Source organism: Thunnus albacares, chromosome 3, assembly GCF_914725855.1.
Source record: "Thunnus albacares chromosome 3, fThuAlb1.1, whole genome shotgun sequence".
Lineage (NCBI taxonomy): Eukaryota > Metazoa > Chordata > Actinopteri > Scombriformes > Scombridae > Thunnus > Thunnus albacares.
This window is the reverse complement of record NC_058108.1, coordinates 19,778,465-19,805,232: the sequence shown is the minus strand read 5'-3', so window position 1 is coordinate 19,805,232 and position 26,768 is coordinate 19,778,465. Positions and strand designations below refer to the sequence as shown.

At 40.8% G+C, this 26,768-nt stretch overlaps 1 protein-coding gene across 6 annotated transcripts in view; it reads right to left on the bottom strand.

Moving 5' to 3' along the window:
* apbb2b (amyloid beta (A4) precursor protein-binding, family B, member 2b) overlaps window positions 1-22,281 on the bottom strand; it is a 54,532-nt gene extending 32,251 nt beyond the window's left edge. For 3 of the 6 annotated variants that reach the window (XM_044346878.1, XM_044346881.1, XM_044346884.1), the window contains exons 1-4: window positions 22,152-22,281; window positions 4,683-4,789; window positions 3,660-3,726; window positions 861-1,931 (exon numbers count right to left, since the gene is read on the bottom strand). In XM_044346878.1, coding sequence (XP_044202813.1) covers window positions 861-1,931; window positions 3,660-3,678 — 1,090 coding nt within the window. In that variant the 5' untranslated portion in view covers window positions 3,679-3,726; window positions 4,683-4,789; window positions 22,152-22,281. The other 3 variants (XM_044346883.1, XM_044346879.1, XM_044346880.1) reach the window with 3 other exon arrangements.
* Between the last annotated feature and the right edge of the window lie 4,487 nt (window positions 22,282-26,768).

Genomic DNA, 26,768 nt, shown 5'->3' with positions numbered 1-26,768 from the left:
CATAACGAACAGCTAAGAAACTCAGTCAATTTTCACATACTCATGGCTCAGAGTAAGATAAAAATAAAGCTCTTCTTATGACACAGACAGCCACAAGTACATATGGAGGAGCTCAACTATAATGCTACAAGGTCTGCAATCCTCCATGCCTGTGTTTCTGTGCCTGCAGACTGCTTCCTATAGCGAATATCTGCAGAGTACAACCCTTTATATTCTCATAAAAAGAACAGGGATGAAGTATTAGGGTAGAAAGGAACACACAGAAGATTATAATAAGCAGCTATAACAGCTCCTCTCTCCTGAGTATGACACAACAAAAGAGCACATGGTGGTCGAGAAAAAATAAAAGAAAGAGAAAGAGAGATGTAATGGCTGCTACAGATTTCAGTTTAACTCATGACTAGCCCGCAAGCCCCTGTCCACACACACACACACACACACGCACACGCACACGCACACGCACACGCACACGCACACGCACACGTACAGGACAAAGCTTGAAACAGGATGCAGCTGATCTAGCTTGCTAACCACCCATGAGGTTACAAGGGCACTTCCTGTCCCAGAGGGATTCTGGGAGATTTACTGGAGGCCGGAGTGTTTGTTATTCTGTTCTAGCAATGTCTGAGTTCAGCATACGTGCACACACATACACACACTTGGTCACCCTAAATGGAAACATGTCATCAGCAGAGAGAGGACAGTAAAACCACTACATAGCACACAAAAGAAAAAGAAAACACACCAGAGTAGCTGACACTCATATAAGAACTATGCCAAACATCTGTAAATGTCAGTGGCTGTAAAGTTTGCTTAAATAACAGCCTTGCAGCATGTTTTGTGTGTGTTTGTGTGTGTACCTGTCTCCTCAGGGGAGTTGCTCTCCTGGGACAGTGTGGTCCAGCTCAATTCTTCGTCACTGGGGTTCAGATTCTGGATGCGGTTCAAAGCGCAGTCTGTCTTTGCGCCAGTCCTTCTGTCCTTCTTAGTCTCTGGTGAGGAGGAAGAAGAGGAGGAGCAGGAGGCCACGGAGAGCAGGGGTGTGTCCTCTGGGCTTGCCTGCTTGGGTGGCGAGGGGGGAGGAGGCACAGGAGAGTCCTTGCCTGATTTGAGGAGCTTGAGGTTTGAGTGGAGGTCAGAGATGAGTTCCAGGCCTGAAGAAACTTTGAGGCTCTTCACGGGAGACTCGCTCTTTATCATCAGTAAAGGTTTCTTCTCCTCGTCTTCTTCCTGCTTCTCCTCCACCACCGCCTCCTCATCTCCGTCTTCCTCGGTCTTCATCTTTGACACAATATCCTTCTCGGACAGAATGCTGATGTCGTCGCTCTCCTCTGTCTCTATGTTCAAGTCAAAACCTGTTGTGTTGCTGTTCAGTTTGAGCTCCACAGTCGTGTTGATATTACAGTCTATATCTGATTCTGTGTTCTGCTCGGGCTCTGCATCTGTACTACTGTCTGGTTGCAATTCGAAATCTAGCTTTGTGACATCATCCTCTTGTTCGTTACTGGAGAGAGTGTGACCATCAGGCTCCTCAGGTGTGTTGACACTGAGGTCGTCTGCTATAGTTTCTGAATTACACTCAAGGTCAGTCAGGTCAGTTGTGTTTTTGTTGTGATCCTGACCAGCTTTACGGAGCTGATTGACTCCGTTCTTGGCTAGTTTGGGATTGTTGGGGGTTGACGACTGCGATGGCGATGATGATGGTGATGATGAAGATGGCACCGCTTCTCCAAGGCCCATGGCAGCCTGGATGCTCGTAAGTGCATACTTTTTGCGACACTTGGGAGGCGTGGCAGAGCCCTGTTTGATGACATCACTGCTGAGCAGCTGGTTGTGGGAGGAGCGCAGGCTGAGTGAAGTGGGAGGCGTGGCAGTGGGGCCATTGTGATTGGTCACATCTACTGACATCATCATGGCACAAGACAGATCAACTAAAAAGAGGAGAAGGGGAACAAGAAGGGAATAAATATAAATCCATATGTGGATTGACATGCAAGCAATAAGGGCATTAGCTTAAACACACAGTATGTAATTTCTGCTGCAAGAGGTCTCTCAATCAAAACAATAACAAAAGACGGAGTTTGATGACATCATGAAGTAGTGTGGGATCATGGGAGTTGTTGTCTTTATTGTTAAACAACCACCACTGCCGATGAAAATCGATCTGACGTGACTCAGACAGAAGAAAAGAAAAGAGGCAAGATCATGTTCATGGACAAGGTAATGTATTAAAGTTATATTCACGTTATGTCATTTCATTCTAATGAATACTAATGAATAATCTTTTTGGATTGTTTGGTTCACCCATACATTTGCACTTTACAGGGACAGCTTTGGCGACAGAACGCGCAGCAAATGGCAATCATGTGTGCTCCATCACGAGTGAGCAATACAAACAGTAGTCAACAATAGAGTTTGCCCAAAAGTTATAGCAGGTGTGAGGGACGGTAAAGGGGAAATTACATTTACAGACGAACAAATGAAACGGACTGTTACCTTGATTAAAATTACGCATTTCTATGGGTTTGAACATTGTTGGAAATGTTTGGGATAATGCAAGTACACAACTCAACAAAATAAATAACATAAGTCTAGTTGTTTTTAGACATTTTAATGAAGAAAAAGTTACATTTTATGTCTTTAAAGAATGGGTGTCCCTTTGCTTACTTACTACTGCCACTGGCATTGTACCAACTACACTCTTGCATTGTAATGTAAAAGACAGATGCTGTGCATAAGGATGAATGATGAATAAATGGTTCCACAAACAACCTCGTTGCACCAACAAACAATGTTGAAACAGAACTGCAACAAATGAAGTTAAACATATAACTAATAAAGAAATGGCATCAAATGGACTAATGACAGATTTGAATAAATATTGTCCATGAGTGTGTAAATGTTCACTGGCTCATCAGGAGTAGAGTTACAAAACAAATGAGCCTACTGAATGCATCACAACCCCCTTAAAAGATAAGTCTGGTGATATTCTATATTTTGCTAATTGACAACAAATTCTATACAAAGACCAAAATCAACAATGATCCTGCTAACAAGTATGGTCTGTGTAGCAAATGCCTTATTTACCAAGTAGCTTAATCCTCTGTGCCACAGACCTCCAAATTAATAAAAACACAACAACGAATCAAACCATTGCATTGTGACATGTTTTTTATGTTATTTTGTTGAGTCACATACACTTTCCTGCTGCTATCAATACTTCCAAGAGCATCAAATCTGCAGCTGAAAATAGTTACCAGCAAATGCACCATTTACTCCAGTTTGAGTAACATTTGCTAAAAACTGTAGTGCCCAGATGTTTTGGGAGAGCCACAGACAAGGTAGAGAAGCCTGAACCAATTGAGAGGACTAACACAAGGTTGGTTTTGGTCTTCTCAAGGGATTTGTTGAAAATAACAAAAATATAGAATATTGTAAGCCTTATTTTAGACATTCTTATTAGACATTACTGTGGATTATAGTCTGGTTTACAGAGATTACAAAAATGCAGGCTAGTGCAGAGCAGGGATGGGGAACCTCTCAGCAGGGAGAGGTGTGAGTATGGAGGTTTTCATTTCAACTCAACCCTGAACACAAACACAACATGTGTGAAACTATGTGTGCCAGCGTGCGTGCAAGCATTTGTGTGTATTTTGTACCTGACAGGAGGTCAGTCATAGACCGGTGTTGGTCACGGTTCAGGGTTCAGTAGACTCAGCTGCAGATCTGTGAGGAAAAAAAGTGAAACAATGATCAGAAGAAGAATGCAAAGAATTTGAGAACTTCTTGGGTTGCCCTCAGAGACCACATTCATCTATAAGGTACCTAACTACTGCTGGTTTCTGTGGAGACAACATAGCACTGTAGAGCAGTAGAGGAAGAAGTAATCCTTCCATGCACATCAATTACAGCTCCTGATGTACAGAGGACAATGTTTTCCCTACCAATCAAAAGCTAAGGTTTATCTCCAGAGCATTTTTTGAATGCCAAAAAGTCCATGTAAAAAAAAAAAACAAAAAAAACACGATGCACAACAGTGTCAAAGCAGTGCCTGGGAAGCAGACACAAGTTATTCTTGTGATGTTTATCAGCTGTTAATACAAATCAAACACTTCCTTTACAGGGAAGTGTTTCCATGTTTCACAATAAAGCTAGAGTGGTGCCTAACAGATGGAGGGACCGAGGCACACAGAAAGGTGTTGTTTACAAGGATATGATACTTTGTTTAGTGGGTTTTAAGTTCATTCAAACAACAATAAGGTTCCAATTTGGCTTAGGTTGTCCGCTTTAGATTTAGATACGCAGGGGAAACTCTGCTTTAGCTACTTCACAGTAAAAGAGAATAATCATTATGCCTTTTGTTATGAAGCATTTACAGGAAGTGTTGTTAAGTTGTATGCACTTGAGGTTGCTAAGCTTACCTTGGCATAGCATAGGTTGCTTAGATTTTAGACAATGTGAAAAGATGTACTAAATTTATCTACCATCCCTATACCATCTCTAATAAGAACAACACCATTAGCAGTGCTTGTAAATAATGAAAGCAGAACTAGACCTACAGTACATTTGCAGTTATGACAAGAAGAACAACACATTTCTAAAGGCTGGGAGGGTTTACAAGAATCCATTTTTATGCTAAAAACATACCCACTTGAAAGGAGCCTTTTACAGTTGCTACTTACCAGAGACCTATGGATTATGGGAAACTCCAGGATGGAGCGCGTCCATACTGGTAGTCAGTGGTTCTCTCTTCATCCAATCACAAGGGCTTTACTGAGGCAGCAGAGTCCTGAGGGAGAGACAAACATAAAACAGGATTAATGATAGAGAGAAAGGGGAGGGGGGTGTACAGAGAGAGAAAGAAGACTGCAGGACACCAGAGGGACAAATAATAAAGATACATCAATTATTCACAACCTCGATCAAACATTAATACACAAGGTGTATGTGTTTGTACGTGTGTGCATGTGAGAGAACATAAGGCTCATTTTGTATAAAGCTCATATTTCTTTCTTTGGTGCAGTCTTGCCAACCCTTCACTGACTGGAACCATCATAAACTTAATGCCACAGGAGACCTGTAAGACTTGAGACTTGTCCCCCCATCCTGCTCTCCAACAACCAACACACACACATTACTGCATAATGCAGTCAGGACTTAGGGACAGTTCTCACCAACACACAACCTCTACATGTGGTGGAGAGAAAGATAATAAGCATAGTTAGATTGATCCATAAAATCCCACTAATCCCTAACTGAGGTGCTGGAAAAACACCAGGAATGATTTTGGGGAATAAAATTGTAAGAACTGAATGAAGTGTTGTTATCTCATCATTTAGATCTTTTACCCCAACTAACAACTATCAATGACCCTGGCAAAGAGATAACAAATATTAACATAATAATAACAGATTGACTCAATCACATTGTTAGTATAGTCAGACAATCTCTTGCACTAACTATCAGCTGCAGGGATAAAAAAGGCAAAAGCGTGCTCATGGCTGAAAGAACATTCTGACATTTTTTTTAGAGCATGATGATCAGTAACAAACTGTCAGCAGCAAATCCACAAATGGCAACAGTAGCCGGTGGGTTTTCAAAGTTATTGGCCTAGACGCTGAAACTGGCTGATTAGTGTGTTTAACAAGACTAGGTCAAAACCTAGTATATGGCAGGACCGTGTACAAAACGCTAGAAGAGTTTTAATTTGAAACAGATATAGGAAGTGGTGGCATTTGACCGACCAATGGTGTAACTTCATCACTCAGTCCAGTGTTTCCCCTATATTCATGCTAAAATTTGACACCATCATTAGTATCACTGGGTACTAATGATTTTCACTTCAACACTGTGCGAAAACTATAACACCTTATGTATTGTGGAATTGTTTTGAGTCATCAACTAGTGCATCAAATGCCACAATCCTCCCTCTCCTCATTCTTCAAAGGACATCTACATGAAAGGTACTATTATAAGAGTAGTATAGCTGCTTTGAGAAATAGGGCAGTGAGTAATGGGTGTACATAGTGTGTGGTTGAGCAAGTGCAGAGAGCGAGCGGCAGAGTAGTGACGTGAATGCGAGTGGAGCAGAGGAAAAGGTTAGCAGTAAGTTGTCAACCTGGCAGTAAATGTACAGTACAGACTAAAGTGTGTCAGTTAATAAATGCTGCAGCTTCTCAAGACCAAGAAAAGTCACGTCTGTTGTTTCCCAAACTGCTGGAAGGGGGTTAGCCCTGAAGTTAGCGACAATGGGTTAGCCTAATCTGACCAGGCTCACTTTAGGTGGAATGACTTTTAAGGTGGACCAGCTATTCTCATTTTAGTGTTTAGTGTCATTCTCAGCCACTCCTACTGTAAACTGAGAATGAGGAAACGTCTGGCTGCTGAGTTTGGCTCAGCACAAACCCCCCAACCCCGGCCACGTTGTTGGGCTCCATCCAAAAATGCATCACTTTTGACATGTTCTTTATGTTCATTTTATTCTACTGTGATTCTGTTCATTTGTTGGCATAGTGTGAGATTTCTCTGCAGATTTTGCAGCTGTCCTCAATTCCCAGCATAAGGTCTAACCCACCACCATTTTGGCCGGCAGAGCTTCAACTTGTCTTCATCTTCTCTCTTTTTCTCCCTCTGCTTTTCATTCAATGATGCTGTCGTAGCCTTAAATATATTTCTTTTTTTTTCAGTCTTAAACAACTGATCAGCACACATTCATCAAATGACATTTGCAGATTTTTAAGCATCATCCTTTGCATTGGTGCACAAACATAGAGGCAGTTTTTGAAAATTACAAAATGTATTTTCCCAGTAATTGCCTAGTAAACATTGAGCACATACAGTTTGCAGCTGGGTTTGTGTTGTAATTTGTATAAAATAGAGGGAGCAGAAGGTAAATACAGCTGTGGATGGAGAGACAGGTTCTAGTCAATGGACGGTATCTTCTGCATAGAGAAACCATTCTAGTCTTATATCTACTAAAGCTAACTGGAGTCTGCCCATTTTTGCAGGGCAGAGTTAATTTTCCAACAAGGTCACAAATCTGCCATATTATTTATTAACTAAACTGACTAAATAAAGGCCATCTGAAAGCTATCAAGCCAGGAACTCTAAGACACCATTTCAAGCCTGTGGGGAAATTGCAACATCAAGCCATGAGTCAGGCAGTCAAGAAGAAGTAGTACTTTATTGATCGCCGTGGGGAAATTGATCCTCTGCATTTGACCCATCCTATACGCACTCACTAGGAGTTCCAACTCCAGTTCTTTTGCCAGTGCTTTGGTCAGGGGCGCTGACAGGAGTATTAACCCTTACATACATGTCTTTGATGGTGGGAGGAAACCGGAGCACTCAGCAGAAACCCACGCAAACATGGGAAGAACATGCAAACTCCACACAGGAAGGACATGGGAACCAAGGACCCTCTTGCTGTGAGGCAACAGTGCTAACCACTGAGCCACTGTGCAGCCCCACATCAAGATGTGGGCATTAAGAAATGAGATAAACAGGAACAACAGACACATCAACATGCATAACGCTCGTCTTCCCAACTTGCAAAAACAGTTAAGATACAATAAATAACAATGAATCTCCAGGCTTGCGTAACATCTTTACACAGGTTTATGTAACTGGCCACAGTTATGAATAGTGCTTACTACTAAAAATGCTGAATCATATGACCGGTGCTTGTATCTATCCTACTTAATAGCATCTGATCTGCCACAAAACAGTGGACCAGCCCTGCACTGAGCCAATACTGTTTACTGACATGACAACAGAGGGACAACATCTGGTTTATCTGGCAACACTAGGTCTTACACTGATGGTGGTAAAAAAAAACATCTGAAGAGCTGCTGTATAATTTTGACCTCAATGCAGCTGTACATACTGTAATGTCTTCTCTAACCAAGAGGCATAAGATCAATAAGATCAAGAGACATGTAAAGACATATCATAAGTGTGAGAAATTCTGGCAGTCATCAGTCTTCAGGAATCACTGATGTGTAAAGGCACAGATTGGTCGTAGGTGCCACTGAATGTATGTGCATAAAGAAAAAACACGCACACACACACACACAAATAGACATATAAAGAGTATAAAAGTATGCCAAGGATAGAGACGAGGAAGGATGGGTGATGTATAAAAGTGCATCATAAAATAGCAATAAAAGAATGTCGCATTCTGGGATTAAAATTACAAGGTATGCTCAGTTCCTTGAATCCTGCTGCAACAAGTCTGCATACCAGGGAATATGTGTGTGTGTGTGTGTGTGTGTGTGAGAAAGTATCGTATGTATGGTTGACTACACAAAAAATGTATGACTCATTCATTCCCCATAAAATGTTGCTGCTGACCTGGCTTTACAGGTTGGATGTGGTATATGTAATAAAGGCCTACCTCAATCTTTCCAGCATTAGAACAAGAGTCATTGCAATGTGTCTTTATTGTTAAGAGAAACTAATTTGGTGCACAGTCAATGCAGTTTATGTATTGAGACTATGATTTATTTTTTGTTGTTTTGGATCTATACAGATTGGATTTAAAATGAAAATGTGGCTTTGAGGTTTAAGTGCTGAATTTCAGCGATAAGTTTGTTACACTGTGTTTACATTCATATTGAGTGAACAGTATATTGAATCATGGTCTCTCACCGAACATATAGACAAAGCTACTAGGAGTTATTTGGGGCCAGACAGTAAAATGTTCTTGACTGGTCAATCAGTCACTGAACCCCAATCGAACTGACTGAAAACTAGAATCAAAGCAAAAATCCTCCAGAACATGCAATAAGTTGCAGTTTGGGCCCAGTAGAGCAGAATACAAAGGATTTACAATGAAATATTTTTTAAAAAATAAATAAATCAAACTTTATTTCTACTTTATTTCAATTTGTCCAGTTTTTGTCCCATCAAATTAGGAGAATAAAAGTTCCTACGCTGTTCAACCAATATGAATGTAAACAACTTCAATTTAAGGCTGAATGGCCACACTTTGTGGTGAAAATCCAAATACAGAGTGCTTGAGCAAAGCAAAACCAAAAGAATACTTGCAGATTGCACAGTAGTTTCCACATCATTCCTCTAACTTTCAGACAGACATGAAATGCAAAAAAAAAAAAAAAAAAAAAAAAAAAAAAAGTCTCCACACTTGGGCGGAGCTACAGTTCAGCAGCACTAAAACTCTAACTTTATCTGGATATGGCTTCTAATTGGATGATGGTGATAGTGGCTGTTCTGGGTCGGGCCTCAGCACCCTTGAAGGGCTCCCTGCAGTCCTCTGCTGCGGACGAGGGGGTCTAGGCATAATTACAGGGCCGCTTCTGTGGGCAGGGAGGCACTGGAACTGACACACAAACACATTCACGAACACACTCAAGCGTAGTAAATATGAGGGTGAACCTTCCACATGGACTCGCTTGTTAACAGTTAAATGCACAGGCACAAACTGAGACAGACAGACTGACACACACTTATAGCAACACACACACACACACACACACACACACACACACACACACACACACAGACAAACAAACATGTTGGGGGGGTGGGGTAGGTAATCAGATCTAGGATGTGTCACAGCAAGACCATGACTTCTGACCCACTGGCCAACCCAACGGGTGTGTGCTGTTGTATGTGTGTGTGCAAGTGTCATAGGTATGTTGGGGGGTCTGACTCGGGCAAGAGTGAAAGGAGCAGCTGCAACCACTCCACCTCTCTCTCTATCTTTGTTTCTTTTTGCGTGCGTGCCGCATGTAACCACCCTCGTTTACCAGACTCTGGACGAAAGCAATGCAGATTGCTTTTAAATTCATATGCCAAGTGGATGCCTGCCAACAGTTTGATAGGCCTCTCATCTTTCCTTCCTGCCCTTCCCCTCTCAAAGTTTCAAGCCATTCCAGTTCCTCTGCTAATCCCACTTGACTTTTACCTCTTTCCTTTATCCCGTTTCCTCTCCTCTTCCTCTCCTGGCTTCCACTACATTCATCTTCTACCTCTCACCTCCCTCTCTCCCTCTTCCCTTCGTCTCGGAGAGAATGGCTGTCTTTTCTCATTAAAAGTGAAGAAGGTCTGTAAACTCTCATAAAACCACCCGTTTCTCGCTACAACCCTGATTTACAGCCACTCCTCCCCTCCTCTTCTCTTGTACCCCTCGCCTCGTGAGAAACCCCATCTGTTAACCAAAAAAGACTGACAAGAAAGCAAAACTGTCGCCGTTAGAGGCCGGGCCATAGAAAACAAAATGGATGGATTCATGTCAACAAGGCAAGGCATGCAGAATACAAAAACGCAACTGGGTGTTTTTCTAACTTTTGGATTAGGACGTGAACGTGTAAGCCAGCTGCACAATAGCAGGCAATCTTCCCAGAGCTTTCTTGGCCTTATTTTCATTGGCTGCAGAATAAGCCAGGCCCTCCACATTTAGCTGAACACAACTTCCACTACAAGGCTGGGAAATTAGCAACATTGCTAAAGGTGGATGTATGTCACCAAAGATGGACAGCTCTGTCAAACTTAATCTTTTCTACTATATAAACTACTATATAATCCTTAGTAATGCACTTTTGAGAGGCTACAACTTTTTTCAAAATCCTGCTGCTAAACTCTTGACCACAGCTAAAAACAGAGAGAATATTTAGCTGAACAACGCTGTATTAATTAGAATTGATTTTTAGGTCCTTTTGATTGTATTTAAAGCAATAAATGTCTTAGGACCAAGCAGCATTGCAGAGTCCATGTTGTTTTATGTGCCTTCACGTTCATTCAGATTCTCCACTGCAGGATTTTTAGATGATCAAAACAACAGTCATAAAAAGGGGGATGCAGCTTTTTTTTTTTTTTTTTTTTTAAATTACAACCTGCTACTAAACCTAAACTGGAAATCTCAGAGAGCATATATTTTGTTTGTTTTTTTAAACATGTCTATTTTTACTACCCCGTGTCTAGACAGAAAGCGTAGTGTTAGCAGCACGATTAGCAGATATAGGTGACTACACAGGAGGCGTTCAGGTACATTGTTGAGCGTAGGTCACATGTGTTTTGGAGGTGCTCAGAGCCAATAAACAATGACTGTAGTTACGCGAAGGAAATACTTTCCACAGGCAGTTTGAAACCAGTTTGTCTCATATGCTTGGAAACCATGGTAATTGTGAAGCGCCACTACAGACAAAGCACAAATCTTTGGAGCAAACATACTCACTCAAATCCTACCTGAAGGCAATAAAAATAAGAACTTTATTTTAGGAAGCACATTATCTTATTTTTAAATGCAGCCCTTTTTTTATTTGAAATGAGAAAAGACCATTTATTTACAATTATTGTGGATATTTTGAGCAATGGAGAAAGGTGCACACTAGACTTTTGATGTCTTAATGCTGAAAATGTTTATTGAAGCACTTGGCCAAGTGAAGAACCACAAACAGTAAACACCAGAGTGTTTTGCTCTGATGCTATCTCTTTCTGTTCTGCCCTCTGAAGGTCTGAGTCCTAGTCTTTATCAGCCTACAATATGAAAAATTAGTCTGATCGGTTCACTAGTTTCTAAACAAGGGACTGCACTTTACCCGTGACAGTTTAAGTCACGTTGCGTGTAATTTCAGCAGTTTCGGTTTGAGTGTCTGACTGTGTCATCCACCCATCTGTGTTGTTTAGGGAAGCCTCCTCTGACCTTGGTAACCATGGAAATGCTGATATACCCTCTATCAAAGAGGTTTCTGCCTTCCCTAAGACATCACAGACAGCTGAAATCTCAAGAAGATATCTTAATCCCTGATTACAATGTGACCTCAAAGCCAAGCTTGACCCAATATAAGCCAATTTGTAACCTCTAAAGATGGAAAATTCCACAACAACTATTAGATTACTTAGTCTATTATTTATATCATCTGTGTATAATAGAATGTTAGTTTCTTTCGTGTTGTTGGTGTATATACACTCATTCACACCTCACATCAACTCTATTATTTTTTTAAGTGTTGAAGTAGCAGCCAAAGGTCAAGCAATCGGCTCGTTCCAAACTGGCACATTTTGAACGGGCACTGCACTAGTCATGAATGAATGTGGCTACAGTCAACAACACAACACAAAATCAGGATGCATCAATCAACCCTGCACAAAGCCAACATAAGGCTGATGACTGGTCCAGATTCTCCTGACTCCAAGCTCAGTGTGTGTGTGTGTGTGAGTGTGTGTGTGTGTGTGTGTGTGTGTGTGTCCACTAAAACAAGGAAGACGCAGGCAAGGAAACAATGGCCATCTACAGGATCTGGTTCCAGAATACCAACGGAAGCCAAGGAGGCCCAATATGTGTGTGTGTGTGTGTGCGTGTGCGCGCATGTGTATGTGAGTGTGTTTGTTTGTCTGTACACAAGACTGTTTGTTTAGGCTGAAGTTTCGGTCAAAGTGTTACATTGTCTCAGTTATTTCCCGTTATTGACAATACGAGGATGCGCGTGCCCCCCCCCCACACACACACACACATTTACACATACACATACACACACACACACACACACACAGGGATTTCTTGCAGAGAGCTCTGTGGGTTGAGCGTGTTCCCATGGTCATACATCGTCCTTGCAGCAGCAGTGTATAGTGAGTGTGAAGGACGGACTGAAATAGCTCCACCATAATTCTACTTGTACAGTCACACTTAAAAGTACACTCCGAGACTTACAGAGTCTCCTTGTTTGTGTGTGTGTGTGTGTGTGTGTGTGAATTTATGAATGTCTCAATGTACAGTGTACGTACAGCTCATAATGTGTCATTTTCCCGCGGGTGTGGTTTCCATGAGCGAGAGAAGAAAATGACCACAAAAGAAAAGAAAGCAGTGAGGAATTTTCAGGGTGTGCCAAAGAATCTCAGGCATGTCTCTTTTTTGGGTGGGTGGGTCAGGGCGACTGGGGGGCAAAAAAAGCTCTAATTAGGCAACAAAAGGAGCAGACACAACACAGATATACACCATGGGAATAGAGGTGAGTGATGGCCATTTGTGAGCACATGTGTGTGTACACGTTCCATTCATTAACCTGGAGAAAAAGGTCTGTAACAGTCAGAGGGCAAATAAAATACAAACTGAGGTTTAGAGTGAAAGGCCTTTATGTACTGCATATACCTGATGTGTCAACTATGACAGAAAACACAGATAAAGTTACTTCTTTACATGCAACAATCTCAGCCCTGCCATGAGTGGGACGTAGGAAGTTGTTGAGTAAGAAGGGAGAGCAACTGTGAGTAATTATTCCTGATAAATTCACACCAGCTAACACGCCCGGGTGAAAGAGGTTAAAGAGTTTTGTAACAGACTCAGAAATATCGCCGCGCACACGCATTCACGGACTCTGAAATCCTGTGACGTGGAAAAGAAACATTTCTGAAACAGAAGCCAAGAGATGGTTTCCTGGATTTTGGAAACTTGGGAGCGAGTGTGCTGTAACCCCTCCCCCATTCCCAGATCCCCCCCCCACCCCCCACCCCTCCCCACCTCCCTCTCTTCCTCCCTGCTTCACCCAGTCCCTCTTTCCTGTGGGTGAGGGGAGGTGGAGGGAGGGGAGAAAAAGTACACCGCGAACACACTGACACCAAGCTAAACACACTGAGAGGAGGGAAGTCCCGTTTCACCTCTTTAAGCCTACTCCCTTGCGGAACACACATGAGGACGCGACGTTGAAGGCAACAAGAAAAGACAGGCGCAGAGTCAGAGAACAACAAGTAAAGCCACAATTTAGGAAAAATAACTGAAAATTTTTCGGACTAATAGTGTTACTTTGTTGTCAGCTTATGGTAATGACAAACTGCTGGCAAGACATGTCAGACAGTGTAAAGGTTTCTGACATAATGATACTGCTGACAGCTCTTTTGCTGCTTGAGCTGCCATTAGCTTTTAGCAACTGACAAGGTGAACTGCTTCACAACCCCGAATCCTGCACGATGTAAAACAACATTCAGAGCTTTTAAGGTGATAAGCTTCAAAGCTCTGAAAGCTATAACCAATAATTTTAACTAGAAATACTGTGTTGCAGTTGTATGCCTCTGCCAAGCAGTCAAGTTGCAGTTTACGTCCATGTCTCTCTGTCTGTCCAGACTCATATACGAGTCTTTTAAGTGTTTTTGAATAAATAGAAGATCACTATATCGACATGTATGATTCCAGTAAATCATTTCCAGTGAAAACATGCTGTCTTCACTTAGACTGTGAAAATGTGTTATAATTAGCGTATGAATTCTTAAGTTATGGCCAAAAATGTGTTTTGTGAGGTCACAGTGACCTTGAACTTTGACCACCAAATTCTAATAAGTTCATCCTTGAGTCCAAGTGAACATTTGTGCCAAACTTGAAGTAATTCCCTCAAGGTGTTCCTGACATATGTTCATGAGAATGGGACAGACATACAGATGGACGTACGGATGGACAACCTGAAAACACAATGCCTCTGGCCGCAGCTGTTGCTGGCACTGAGGCATAAAAATAATAATGTATCAAATGCTCTCATAGTATCTGTTTTGGCCACTGCAGGCAGATTTTTTCAGAGAAAAAAACCCTAAAAATCCAACAGCAAAGAGCAAACAGACAGAGTTCATGACTAGCTAGTGAACATAGTGGATCATTTAGCGGCCTAAGAGCCAGATATTTCTCTCAGGAGTTGATAGATAGTTGATAGAAGACAGAGCTAAAAGAGAGTGAATATCAGACTCACATGCATCAAGTGGACAGACCAAATAAATAATGTTGCTACGTAACCTCTGGATATGTAGTTAAGCAACTGTTTGCTTTGCACTTTCAAATGTTGTTAAGGCAGTTAAGTTCTTGTGATCAGACAAGAAAATAAAATTGTTATATGCATATTTTTGGTGAGGATTTTATTTTTACTATTAGACTACGTGCTCCCATTCTTTTTCATTAGCAAAGAAAGTTCTACTTGCATGATTCATAGTTATTCTTATTAGAGCTTCTGCTTCTCTTCTGCTTGATAGCTTGCATTACAGCCCTTTTTATCTTTTTTTCTATTTCAGTAGAGATGGAGGCAAGCCATGTATATAAAAAAAGCTCTCACTCTCTCTCAGTGAGAACACACAGACAGACAGGCAGACAGACATGCACAAAAGGCCTGTCGGCTCTAAGGCTAGGGCAGAAGCGGCGGAGAGACTGGGTACCCTATATATAGCTGAGATGTGACAGGACATCCGAGAGGACAAGGAAGTCTAGACAAAAAACGATGCAGCTCTTACTCAGACTGTGTGTCTGTACATTCAACACAGCCTTGTGATTTCACATTTCATTAGAACGCCTGTGGCGAGCTGCTCCACGGTAATGTCACAAGATTGTATTGATATCACAGCCTAGTCTGATCTGATTGGTTGGAGGCTTTCATTTGTCAGCCAGAAATGACCATGGAAAAAGAGACACTTAGAAAATGAGAGGGGAGGTAAAAAAAGGGTACCAGTGCAAGAACAAGAGATGTGAGGAAAGAAAGTGGATCAGAGCGAGAGAGTGACTCATCAGAAAAGGAATGTCCCATCGCTGCCAGAGGGACCACAGACACCACTGCAATGATTGCTCCCTTTCCAACACTTTAAATCATCCTCTCCCTCGCTCTTGTCCTCTCTTCTTCTCATACAATGGCCATCTCTTTCTCCCTCTATCTCCCTCCTTTTTCTACCAGTGGAAGTTATCATTGTTGTTTCCCCAACCATTAGCGGAGCATTCTTCTCTGACAGGACATTGGTTTTGGACGGAGATGATAAAGCAAAGCTGACCACGGATGGTGGACCAGCACTGCACCGCCACTGTTTGGAGCAAACACACACACAGGGCCAAGATTGCCTCCCCACATGCTTTGCCAAGTCAGTGGCAAAGCCAAGAGGCAAATTCCACCACTGCATGGTTTATCAAAGTAAGAGTGTTCAATTTATTTTAATACAAAGTCCTAATAAACCATTTAAAGTGGGGGGGGGGGGGGTTATGAATCATAGACAAAAAAATGAAGACAAGGTTGGTGTCCTCATCGCATCCTAACCACAGATGTTAACTTATTATTACTCCCCCCCCCTCTCCCACAGGATATGATGTAAATGCAAGAATCTAGTCTAAACTAGTCAGGAGCCCAAATTAACCACAATGACTGTGAACATGATTTCAACATTCCCATCACCTGTCATCCTGTGCATTCATCAAACAGGAATGTGTTTTATACAATTCACTCTGGTCTGTGACGGTTAATAGTTACAACAGAAGGAAGGGTGGGGAAGCTGTCAGCCTATAAGCTATAGTCAAGCATAGCAGGAAAAGGTAACTCAATGCTAGGACATTGGATTGGGAATCACATGGAAACCAATCTTTCTACCACAATAAGAAGGTAATGATAATGGTGACACATGCGGTCATTTCTTCATTTTCGGAGTAATTACATGGCAGTCAGTCACCTACAAACAATACATCATAATATCTTTGGAAACAACAAATGAATGTGTAAGTCAATCATATACTAAATATATTTACTGCAGTAGGAAGTGCTTTCACTTTTAGACAAACAAATATGTAAAAATGCATTAGTCTAACCCTTTCTAACATAAATATATAGTAACATGTATAAGTGTGCTGCCATCCAAATGTAAAAACAGCCATAAAGTGGCAGAAATGCTGACCAGGCAGAAAGCAGAACAGTTCCTGATTTAAAATGTATGCAGTAAAGTAAGCTGCAATCTGCATTAGTGCCAGAGTATTGATACTGTATTGCAGGAGACCAGTGATCGAGTAGTGATACACTGAATCACTTATTTGTGCTACGTCAACTAGACTATACAGCTAGTTCTCATCTTTTACATCTGAGCTTTAGGTTTCTTTTTTTTTTAAAATGGCTTTAACATCACTTTTGATGTCAGTCACACATCAGAGGCCTTAAATACTGTGTCTGAATTGGTGAGAATTGACGTCACCGATGAAAAACAAAATGCACTTATGTACAGTATATCTTATAGGGTTGCAATGATTAGTTGTTTATTTGATTAGTCGAACGACAGAAAATTAATTGGCAAGTAATGCTGAAATTCTTTGGTTCCAGCTTCTTAAATGTGAATATTTTCTGGTTTCTTTAGTCCTCTATGATAATAAACTGAATATCTTTGGGTTGTAGACTGCTGGTCAGGACAAAATAAGACATTTTAGGTTGAATCTTGGGATATGGGAAATGGTGATCAACAAGCGAGTAATCATTTAATCAAGAGAATAATTGACAGATTAATCAATAATTAAAATAATCATAAGTTGCAGCCCTAATGTCTTATGATGCCTATGAGAAAATTATCCTGCAAGCTTGTACTCCTCACAAAATCTAAGCAATGGCAAATGAAAGTGAGCTGAAGACAATGTCAACATGAAAGGTTTGAGACAATCATCGCCTTATTTAGACTACAAAGGAACACCAAAAGTAGCTACAGTACAAAAGTAACACCCAAAATATAAGTCCAAAGATAAATGTGAGGAATGAAGAGCATCACAATTAAGGTTTATGCATTCTAACATGTTCTGGTGCTGATTATTGTCTATTATCAGCAGAATATGTGCAGATATGTTGCCATACATCAGCCAGACGTTAATCCTTAACAGCATGACAGTAACTGCGTGTCAGATGGTTTAAATAGCATCCTGTATGTTTTCTAATTATCAGCAAATCACTAAGCATGTTCTGCTACCATAGTTCCTCCTTCTGTATTAGAGTAGCCTGTTAAGAGTTGAACATCTGCATATCTGCTCAAGTGTTCCTGCTGAATGCAGCAAGGATGGAGGATAAGAGTCCATCCTTGTTTTGAGACAGTGCAGCAGAAATCCTTGAACTCGCCGTAAAAAGGCCAGTTTGCAGAGGCACCTGAGGCTCTGGCCTTTACAGTCTCTTTCATCACGTTCTGGCTTTCATGGAGTATGACGATGTGTTTGAAAGTCAAGAGAGAGAGAGAGAGAGGGTGAGAGAGGAAGGTCAAAGAGAGAAGCAGAAAACCCTTATGCAGCTGAACTGGGAGTGATGGGGGTATACGTGTGAATGTGCAGTGATGTGGAAAAGACAACATCAGAAACAGAAACATATAAACAAAAGAGTGGGAAAGTGTGTGTGTGTGTGCGTGAACTCAAGCTCATGTATCTGCGAGCAAAGTTTCCATTAAATGTGGAAAACTTACACAGGTAATTTGTAGGCAGAATAACATGCATACTGACGAGCCAATCACAAGGCAGACTTGACAGCGAGAAGACAGCCGATCAGTGAGGGCTGCCAGGAGCTGACACATACACACACACACACACACACAAAAAAAGAAAACAAAGACGCAAAGTACAACTGAGCAAAGGGGGGGGGGGGGGGGGGGGTGAGAAAGGAGTGTGTGGGTGAACAACTGTCAGAAAGAGGAGAGACAGACAGATAGACAGAGGGACAGATGGAAAGAGAGAAAGGGGGCCCTATCATTCAGTTTCACACCCTACAGGATGAACAGGGCCTCTGTGCTCCTTCTCTGTTCAAACACACCTCACGGCTGTCTGCTCCCTGCAACAACAATGCATACACACATACACACACACACACACACACACACTGCAGCCTGCCTAACAGTGGGCACAATAACCCTATTGAGAGGCATCGATAGGGGGGCTCACAGAGAAAGTGAAGAGAATGAGATGGAGAAAAAGATTGACAAAACACACACATAAACACGTACATGCTGCCCGACCACCTCCACACATAAATACACACAAACAAACCGCATTGTGGTGATGTTGCCAACTTGACAGCCTGGGATGAATCTACTCTCTGTTGTCCTTAATTCATCATTCATCTGTCCAATCTGGTCACACACACACACACACACAAACTTGCACATGCCTGCGCACACACACACACTTGTTTGGTCAAGGGCGGACCAGTGGTATTGTTTCACAGGGGAAGCAGGCTGGCGATAGCAGATCTCCCTACTCTTTATCTGATTGCTCACACATACACACACACACACACACACACACACACGCAGAAACGAGCATGTACGCACATGCACACTTTCACCATCCTTTCTCATCAGCTGTTGTGCGTGACCTCGACCACACACAGACTAACAGGTTGGTGCTGCAAGGCAAGAAAGTCCCAACACCACACACACACACACACACACACACACACACACACACACACACAGGCACACACATTATAGCCTGGCCAACATAATTACATCCAGTCTGCAGGGTACTTCAGGGCTAGCGAAGATATCAGGGAGTATTTTGGGTGTCTCGAGTGCTCCCAGCTCCACAAGGTGACTGCTTACATTACCGAATTGCTATTTTTGTCCATACAGTGAGCAGTATGTGTGAATGCCATGTCTGTTGACTCCCTTCCCTTTTTATTTTACCTCTCAGAAGAAGTGACAGAAGCTACCTTAAGCCGAGGAGGGGCCATCTTGAAACTGAGGCACTTTCATAAAGATACCAAAGCAAAACAAACACACAGACAAGCGCACAAGAACAGCCTGCGGTGCTTGGCCCGAAACTCAGCCCATAAATGTTCCGAGTCACTTTTTCCACACTCAGCAACTCCGGTGTTGTATAGAAATGCTACAGAGAGAGCGAGGGAGAGAGAGTAAACGAAGAAGGGAAAGAGGGATGGAGCAAAAAAAGGGGGAGAGGGGCAGAATATAACTTAACAGCCCAAGACTCCTGAGCAATTAGCAATGACATCATGTTCCTACACACACACACACACTGCAGGCTAGGGGCAGGTCTGGATCAAGCCAGGCTGGGCAAGGGTGCTGGAGGGATAGAGAGGGAGGGGAGGGAGGCAGGGAGTGACGGAGAAGCAGAGAGGATGACAGTGCACCATTTCATCTATGGTGGTACAGTCAGTGACACATTCACTCTTGTGGTTTTACACAAATAAACTCACCAGAACCGATGCTTGCACTGTAAACCTTATAAAGCCAGCATAACCACTTCCTTAAAATAGTGAGTGTTTACTATCAAAGCGTGCACACAAAAATAGTTAAATATAATGGCTTTCATTGTAAAACATGACGTTCTCCTGAGTTTCACCCACAGGTTATGCTGTTTTACGAGCACACCTTCGAAATGTGCATAAGGAAAAAGAGAGAAAAAGGAAAGCACGTGTCGTTAAAATGCAATGCAAAACAAATGCGTGAGAGGCTGTGTCACCAGGAGAGACAGGCAGGGAGACTGGGGTAGAGTGAGAGGGACGGAAACCTCAGTGGTGCACTCCAAAAACAGCCGACGGGTCCTTTGGTAATTCATGTTATTGTCAACAACTTCAGTGTCCCTTCTCTCTCCAGAGCACCTCTATGACCTGTTTCACAAATTCTTACATTCGCAATTACGCAACCAGAAATCCAGGCACACAGTACTCACCTGAATGAACGGTTCTCAAAGGCAAAGTCAACAGTATTTCTTCCTCTTTGCACAATCATAACATATCTGAACTCTATCGCTGCCCTGCCCTACCTCCGAGAAATAAAAACAGGAAAGTTATTCAACATCATTCTCTAGTTCCCTTAAAAATCACACAACATAAACAAGCAATTAAATGGCTCCATGTTTGTGTAAAACAAACAGGCGTATTATCTCAAGGGCCTGGCAGAAACGAGCAGAGAAAGGCTGCAAACGATTAGCTGGTTGTGTCCAGCCAGCACCGTGCACCGATACAGGTCTCAGCCTCACCCCCCCCCCACCCCCCACCCAAGGGGCCTGCATACCCTATAGCTGCAGACTGTTCCACATAATGTGCACAAGTCAAGAGAATACCCTCTGTTGCCTGTTTGTTTCACAAGGAACCTCTTTATTACTTTCATTTGCATGAGACAAGACACAGGACACAGCATACAACCGCAAGTCAGGCCCTACTGGAGCATCTCTGGATAGGAACTAAAGGATTGGATGTACTGACCTGTCAGGCTTCTAGTGCTGAAATGATTAATCCCCTAATAGATCAGTTAATCAACAGAGATGAATAGACAACAATTTTGATACGTGATTTCATTGTATTAATTGTCATTTATCAAGCAAAAAAGCCAAACATTTACCGGTTCCAGATTCTCACATTTAAGGGATTTGTTGCTTTTCTCTGTTTTATATCATTGTAAACTGTAATATGCTTGAGTTTTGTTTGTTAGTCAGACAGAACAACTAACTTGAAGATGTCAACTTGGGCTCTGGGGATGTGCAATGGGCATTTTTTTCACTACTAACTACTTTCAATGATTAACCAGAAATATAATTATAATATAATATTACTCAATAATAAAAATCAGCATACTTTAACAGTTCAGCATGTTTTACAAATTCATGACCCTACTTAGTGCCAAGTCATGGTGATGTTGGTGTCACCAGTCTGTTCAGTTTTTACTGTATTTTGTAAGAACTGGCAGAAACTTGGTGGAGATGGATGGGATTTTAGACATTTTGACATGAATTATTAGCTGACAGAACAGAAAGACGTAACAAACTGATTAGTTAATGAGATTAAATGGGATGAGCAATACTTTAACGCTTTTCTACAAGATTTTTGCTTTGCCTGGTTGGTTAACTTCTGATGAATAGTTGACTGGTGGTCAGTTTACCAGTCACTCCTAGGCCTTCTACATAAATATACCACAAGTTTAACAGTGTTATGGTTTGAGATATGTTATTTTACAGCCTTGTCGTGTCCATATTTATGCGTTTCCCCCATAAAAACCCGACCATAGCAGCAGCAGCAGTAGCTAACCTTAAAGCAAAGCGGTGGTCAACGGCTGTCTCCTGACGACAACGCTCCATTAACGGCTGTTTTCGTAAACAACCGTTGCTTCTCCTGACACCACGTCAGAAGTCATTCAACGGTCATCGCAGGCACAACGAAAATCAGTGTCAAAAAGCTTCAAAGGGACACACGCTGGGTCCCGTAAATGTCCCCCCATCTGCCGCCACAGCCTCCCAGTCTCCTCTCCCCCACCTTCCCGACTTGTTCGCAACACAGCGGGCCCCTGAGATGCCAAAGCAACGCGTCGCCCAGAACAATATGGAAAGTTACTCACGTCCGCAGTCGTTTAAAGGCTGAGGGAAACTATAACGGCACCGCGGCGGCCACTTGCGCCCCGTATTCAAGCCAAAATGCTCGGTATACCACATCACTCACCTCCTCTTCCAGTGTGTTCACGTCCTTCTCGCTGCGCTCCTGTCTTGTTTTTTTTTTTCTCTCTCTCTCTCCTCCCCTCCGTTTTCTCTCTGCTTGTTCCTTTTCTCCTCCCTCCCAGATGCCGCTGTTCTCCGACAGGGGGAACGGGGGGACGCTGCTCCGGAAGCAAACACTCCGTTGCTGTGATTTTTTTTAAAAACTCCTTTTACTGTTAATGAATAATGATAAAGTAATAGACCTACTCTTTAACCAGCGGTGCTCTAGTCACAGCTTTAACTTAGATCTTACAGCAAATTGTCATTATATTGCAGGAAGTTATTTGCACACTACAATGTGTTTTTTCCCAGGAAAAATAACCATTTTTTAACCTAGATTTTCATCACCTGTTATATGGAGTTTAATGACAATAATTTCCTAGTTGCTATTATATACAAAAGAGGATGATAAACTGTATTGATCTACATGAGGGAAATTTGGCACTACATCAGCACAAGAAACAAATCAGACAAGAAGGAACAAGATACAAATGTCTAGAAAAAATATAGCAGATTAATCTAGTCAGAAAGCTACAATAGCCTATCTTAGACCGGTCTGTATGAATGAAATGTAGACTACTATATGTGCAAAATTCAATAGTGCAGTTCCCTGATATTACAGATCAAAGTGACATAGTAGATAACTTGATTTGATTTGTTTATTTCAGTGTCCTGCATCTTCTCTGGTGCCCAGTCCATATGGGCTTACAAGATACTAAACATCAACAATAACCAGGATGGCCATATGACAAAGTTACAGTTCCACAAATTCAAGATGAGTATAGGCTACATTTCAAAATATTCAGTTTACATGACAGCAGTGTCCTGTTGTGATGGATACAGTGTTTTCTGTCTCATGCATTGTTCTATAAATCTCGCCTGAACAAAAATCTCCACATTTAAAAAAAAAAGTCAACTCAACATATCATCTTCAGACAACCAAAACAAATCAGGATTCTTCGATTGAATCACTTCAAATCTAATGATTCCTCAAGTCACTAAACAAAAGGGCAACGTAATACAAAATGAAATTCACCTTCAACAACACCAAGGTCACAAAAACGCATAGATGTTGCTCTTCAGACTTACAACATTCAAATCTGCTGGTAAAGAACCAGTTCTTAACTAAGCACACAAGGACCTTTGCTTTCTATGTACATTTAAATTTCTGTGTGATAATCTTCTTTGATTTGAATGTAATTTCTTAATTTTGGCTTATTATAAATTTCCTCTTTGATTCCTTAAAATATGTATAAAGTTGTATTTATGCATAATAACGATAAGCAAACATAATGTTAAAATGATATAAATATAATATTACGAAATTTTAAAATTTTGATATGTGCAATATATTAAAAATAACAGAATACAGCATAAGTCACAGTAGCATCAGCATATATTAGTACTGCAGTAGTATAAAAATAATACTTGTACACAGTGGGGTAGTAGAGTAGTTATGCATTTACTGATCAGCTGCCATAAGAACAGTGATGTCTAATAATGTTGCTATATTCTGCATCTTTTAACAAAATGTGCTTCAAAATATCCAGAGAACCACTAGTAGTAGTCAATGATCTGCCAGATGTCAGATTGAAATTTCTTTCGTCATTCATTGTTTCCTAAATCAAAACATTCAAAGTGGGTTTTTATAAAAACACAATAAGATGAATAAATATGACAATGTCATTATTATTATTATTATTGTCACGTACAAAAGCCAAAGTGCTGCCATCAATTAATTAACACTTGTGGAGGAACCTGACAAAATATCAGCCAACAGAAATACATCACGACCAGAGTGTAATGATAACTTAATGTAAAGAGTCAGACTGACTTTCTAAAGACATGTACTGCAGTGTTGTAGTGGCAGAGAGGTTAAGAGAGTGCTAGACTGAATAAAATGGTCTTAACTTATAATGAAAAAACACATTCGAGGTCGTCCTTTCCTCTTGCTGAATATAGTGTTGCATCAGATCCCACCAGGATAGAGTCCCAGAACACTTAAACGGTGTAAAGCATTTTATTATTGGCTATTCTGGAGTTACAAATGAGATAGATAATTAGATTACCTTTGAGCAACTTTCAAGTCTCTGCAAGTTGATTTTAATAGCATACAGAAATGAATGGGGAGCAACTGGTGCCTGGAAGGAAGGAAAGCAATTAAACAAATTGTCAACCATGCTTCTGCTGTGAAAAATAATTGGTAACACTGTATACATAATTTGTTGTTGTTATTAGTCTAAATGAGCAAAACCGCAAAGTAATAACTCTTTAAACTTGTTGAAATGTGAATTGATAGAGTCCAGTTTGGACTGAAGGCAAAGAGGGTTCAGCTGGGTCAATGAAAGGTGGGACATTACAAAAGCACAAACAGCCATCATGTGCCTTAAAGACACATAACAGATTACAGAAACTTGAAAAATATCTTTACAGCTTCGTCACAGATTGCCATGGAATTTGCAGACATCTTGAAGTCCTCGAAGGATGAATCCTGGTGGTGCTATTGACCAGCCAAAATGTTCAGTTACTTGAGTTCATGAGTATGTACCTCTTAAACCCATGAACATATTAGTTTATATGTACTTTTAAAAAAAGAATTATTGTCATCTTGAAGAAAAAGAGAAACAAAAGCATTCTTTATGGCAATACACATGAGTTCAAAGACGACCTTTTATGAAAACATACATGTTAAAATGAGAATAAACAAACAAACAACACATTTAAAAAAGACCAAAATAACACAACACAGTTTACAATATCATTTACATTTACAACACTGAAAAGGAAAAAAAAAGGAGATGATGCCGAAAGTCTGATACACCTTAATTCATAATAGAGCTGTTATGTCTGAGGGTGGTTCAGACACCTGTTTGTTTCGAATAATTAAACCACTTTCTCCATCTTGGATGCTTGGCAATTCTTTTTTGTAACCTTTATTTAGTTATCAGTTTCATAGTAGAAATCTGTAAAACTTTAAGTATCATTCTTAAACAAATTTCAGTTAGTATTCTGTCCGTTAACACAAACTCTAATTCAAAATTTCTGAAAATATTGTTTCCCAGAATGTTTTCAATATTGAGTAAAACCAAAAAATATGACTGTAAGAGGCATAGCTCTCACTACATCCTCTCCTACATTTTGGTGTCACTGTATAAGTGTATTTAGCTTGTTGAATCTTTGTGATAAAATAGCACATCTGTATTGTTCCTTGCATATTTTCTCCAGAAAGTGGATGGATACATACTTTAACATTAGAGCCTCACAGGGCCGATAACATAAAGACTGTTTTTTCTCCACTCAAAAATGTGTTTTGCTTATTGTTCCTTCAGTTGGATGTTTGAGCTTCGCTGTGCAGAATGATGTATGTGCAGAGTTTGACACTAGAAGGTTGTTTTCACATTTATCTGCCAAAGGGGGAAAGTTTCTCTGCGCTCATGGGTGGGTCTATGAGCATGATTTGTGACATCACAACTAGTTTGGAAGCCAATCAGGGTCCAATATTCAACTTTCACAAGTGTGATGTGGATACCTGAAGCTTCCAGTGCACAGACACTGAGAATGGACTTTATAGTGAAGTAGGAGACATCTTGTGTCCAGCAGTTAAACTATTAAAATGAGCAATATTTGTATACTCATAGATTCTGGATTTTATAATAATAGGAGAATTAAGAGATGTTATCTTAAGAGTTTTAATGGTGCAATTGGAAAACATATCAAACAAATATTATTATTCCATGCAGAAGATTATCATATACTTATAACATGTCTGGAGGGGATCTTTAAATTTCAAAACAAAAATTAATAGGGCAACATAAACATTATCAACAAAGGCAATATGAAAGTAAATACAATAGAAATATGTGTACTGTACAGTATACATACAGTATAGTGCAAAATAGTCTAATAGAATGATGACACCTGGTGGTTACACTTTGTTACTGCATTATTTGTATCATCTGTATGGTCATACTGTATTGATTTAAAAACGGATTAATCGCCATAAATAGATAAGATAAGATAAGATCAATCTATATACATAATATGCATTGTAAACATTATAATACCTAGGCTATATATACATGACCTGACTTGTGGATTGTAAAAATAAAAAAGTTGTGCAAAATATGTGCAGAAGTAATGGTTCTGGTGGATGTAACTGTGGTTATGTATGTTATATAGGTGAAGTAATGAATACACAATAAATTAAATATGCTGTAGTGTTACCTACATATTCAAATGTACGTGTACTTATATATATACATGCATACACATGCACACATGCATCACACGTATATACTGTGTAGAGTGTAAAAATATAATGTCATATTTCCCAGGTACAGTACAGGGTGCAGTGATTCTATCTTTATTTTCCAGTCTACGACAGTCAGAACAGCTATATTCCACGTATTGTGTTATATTGAATATTTCAACTGCATACACAGTGCTGGAAATGTGTTTCCTTCACTTGCATATAATAAAAAGAGACGAAGATTTCTCCTTCTCCATCTCCAGGGAGTAATTACTCCAACCCGCCAGGTGGCGCCGTGCTGACATCATCACCGCCTGTTGACCAATCAGATCG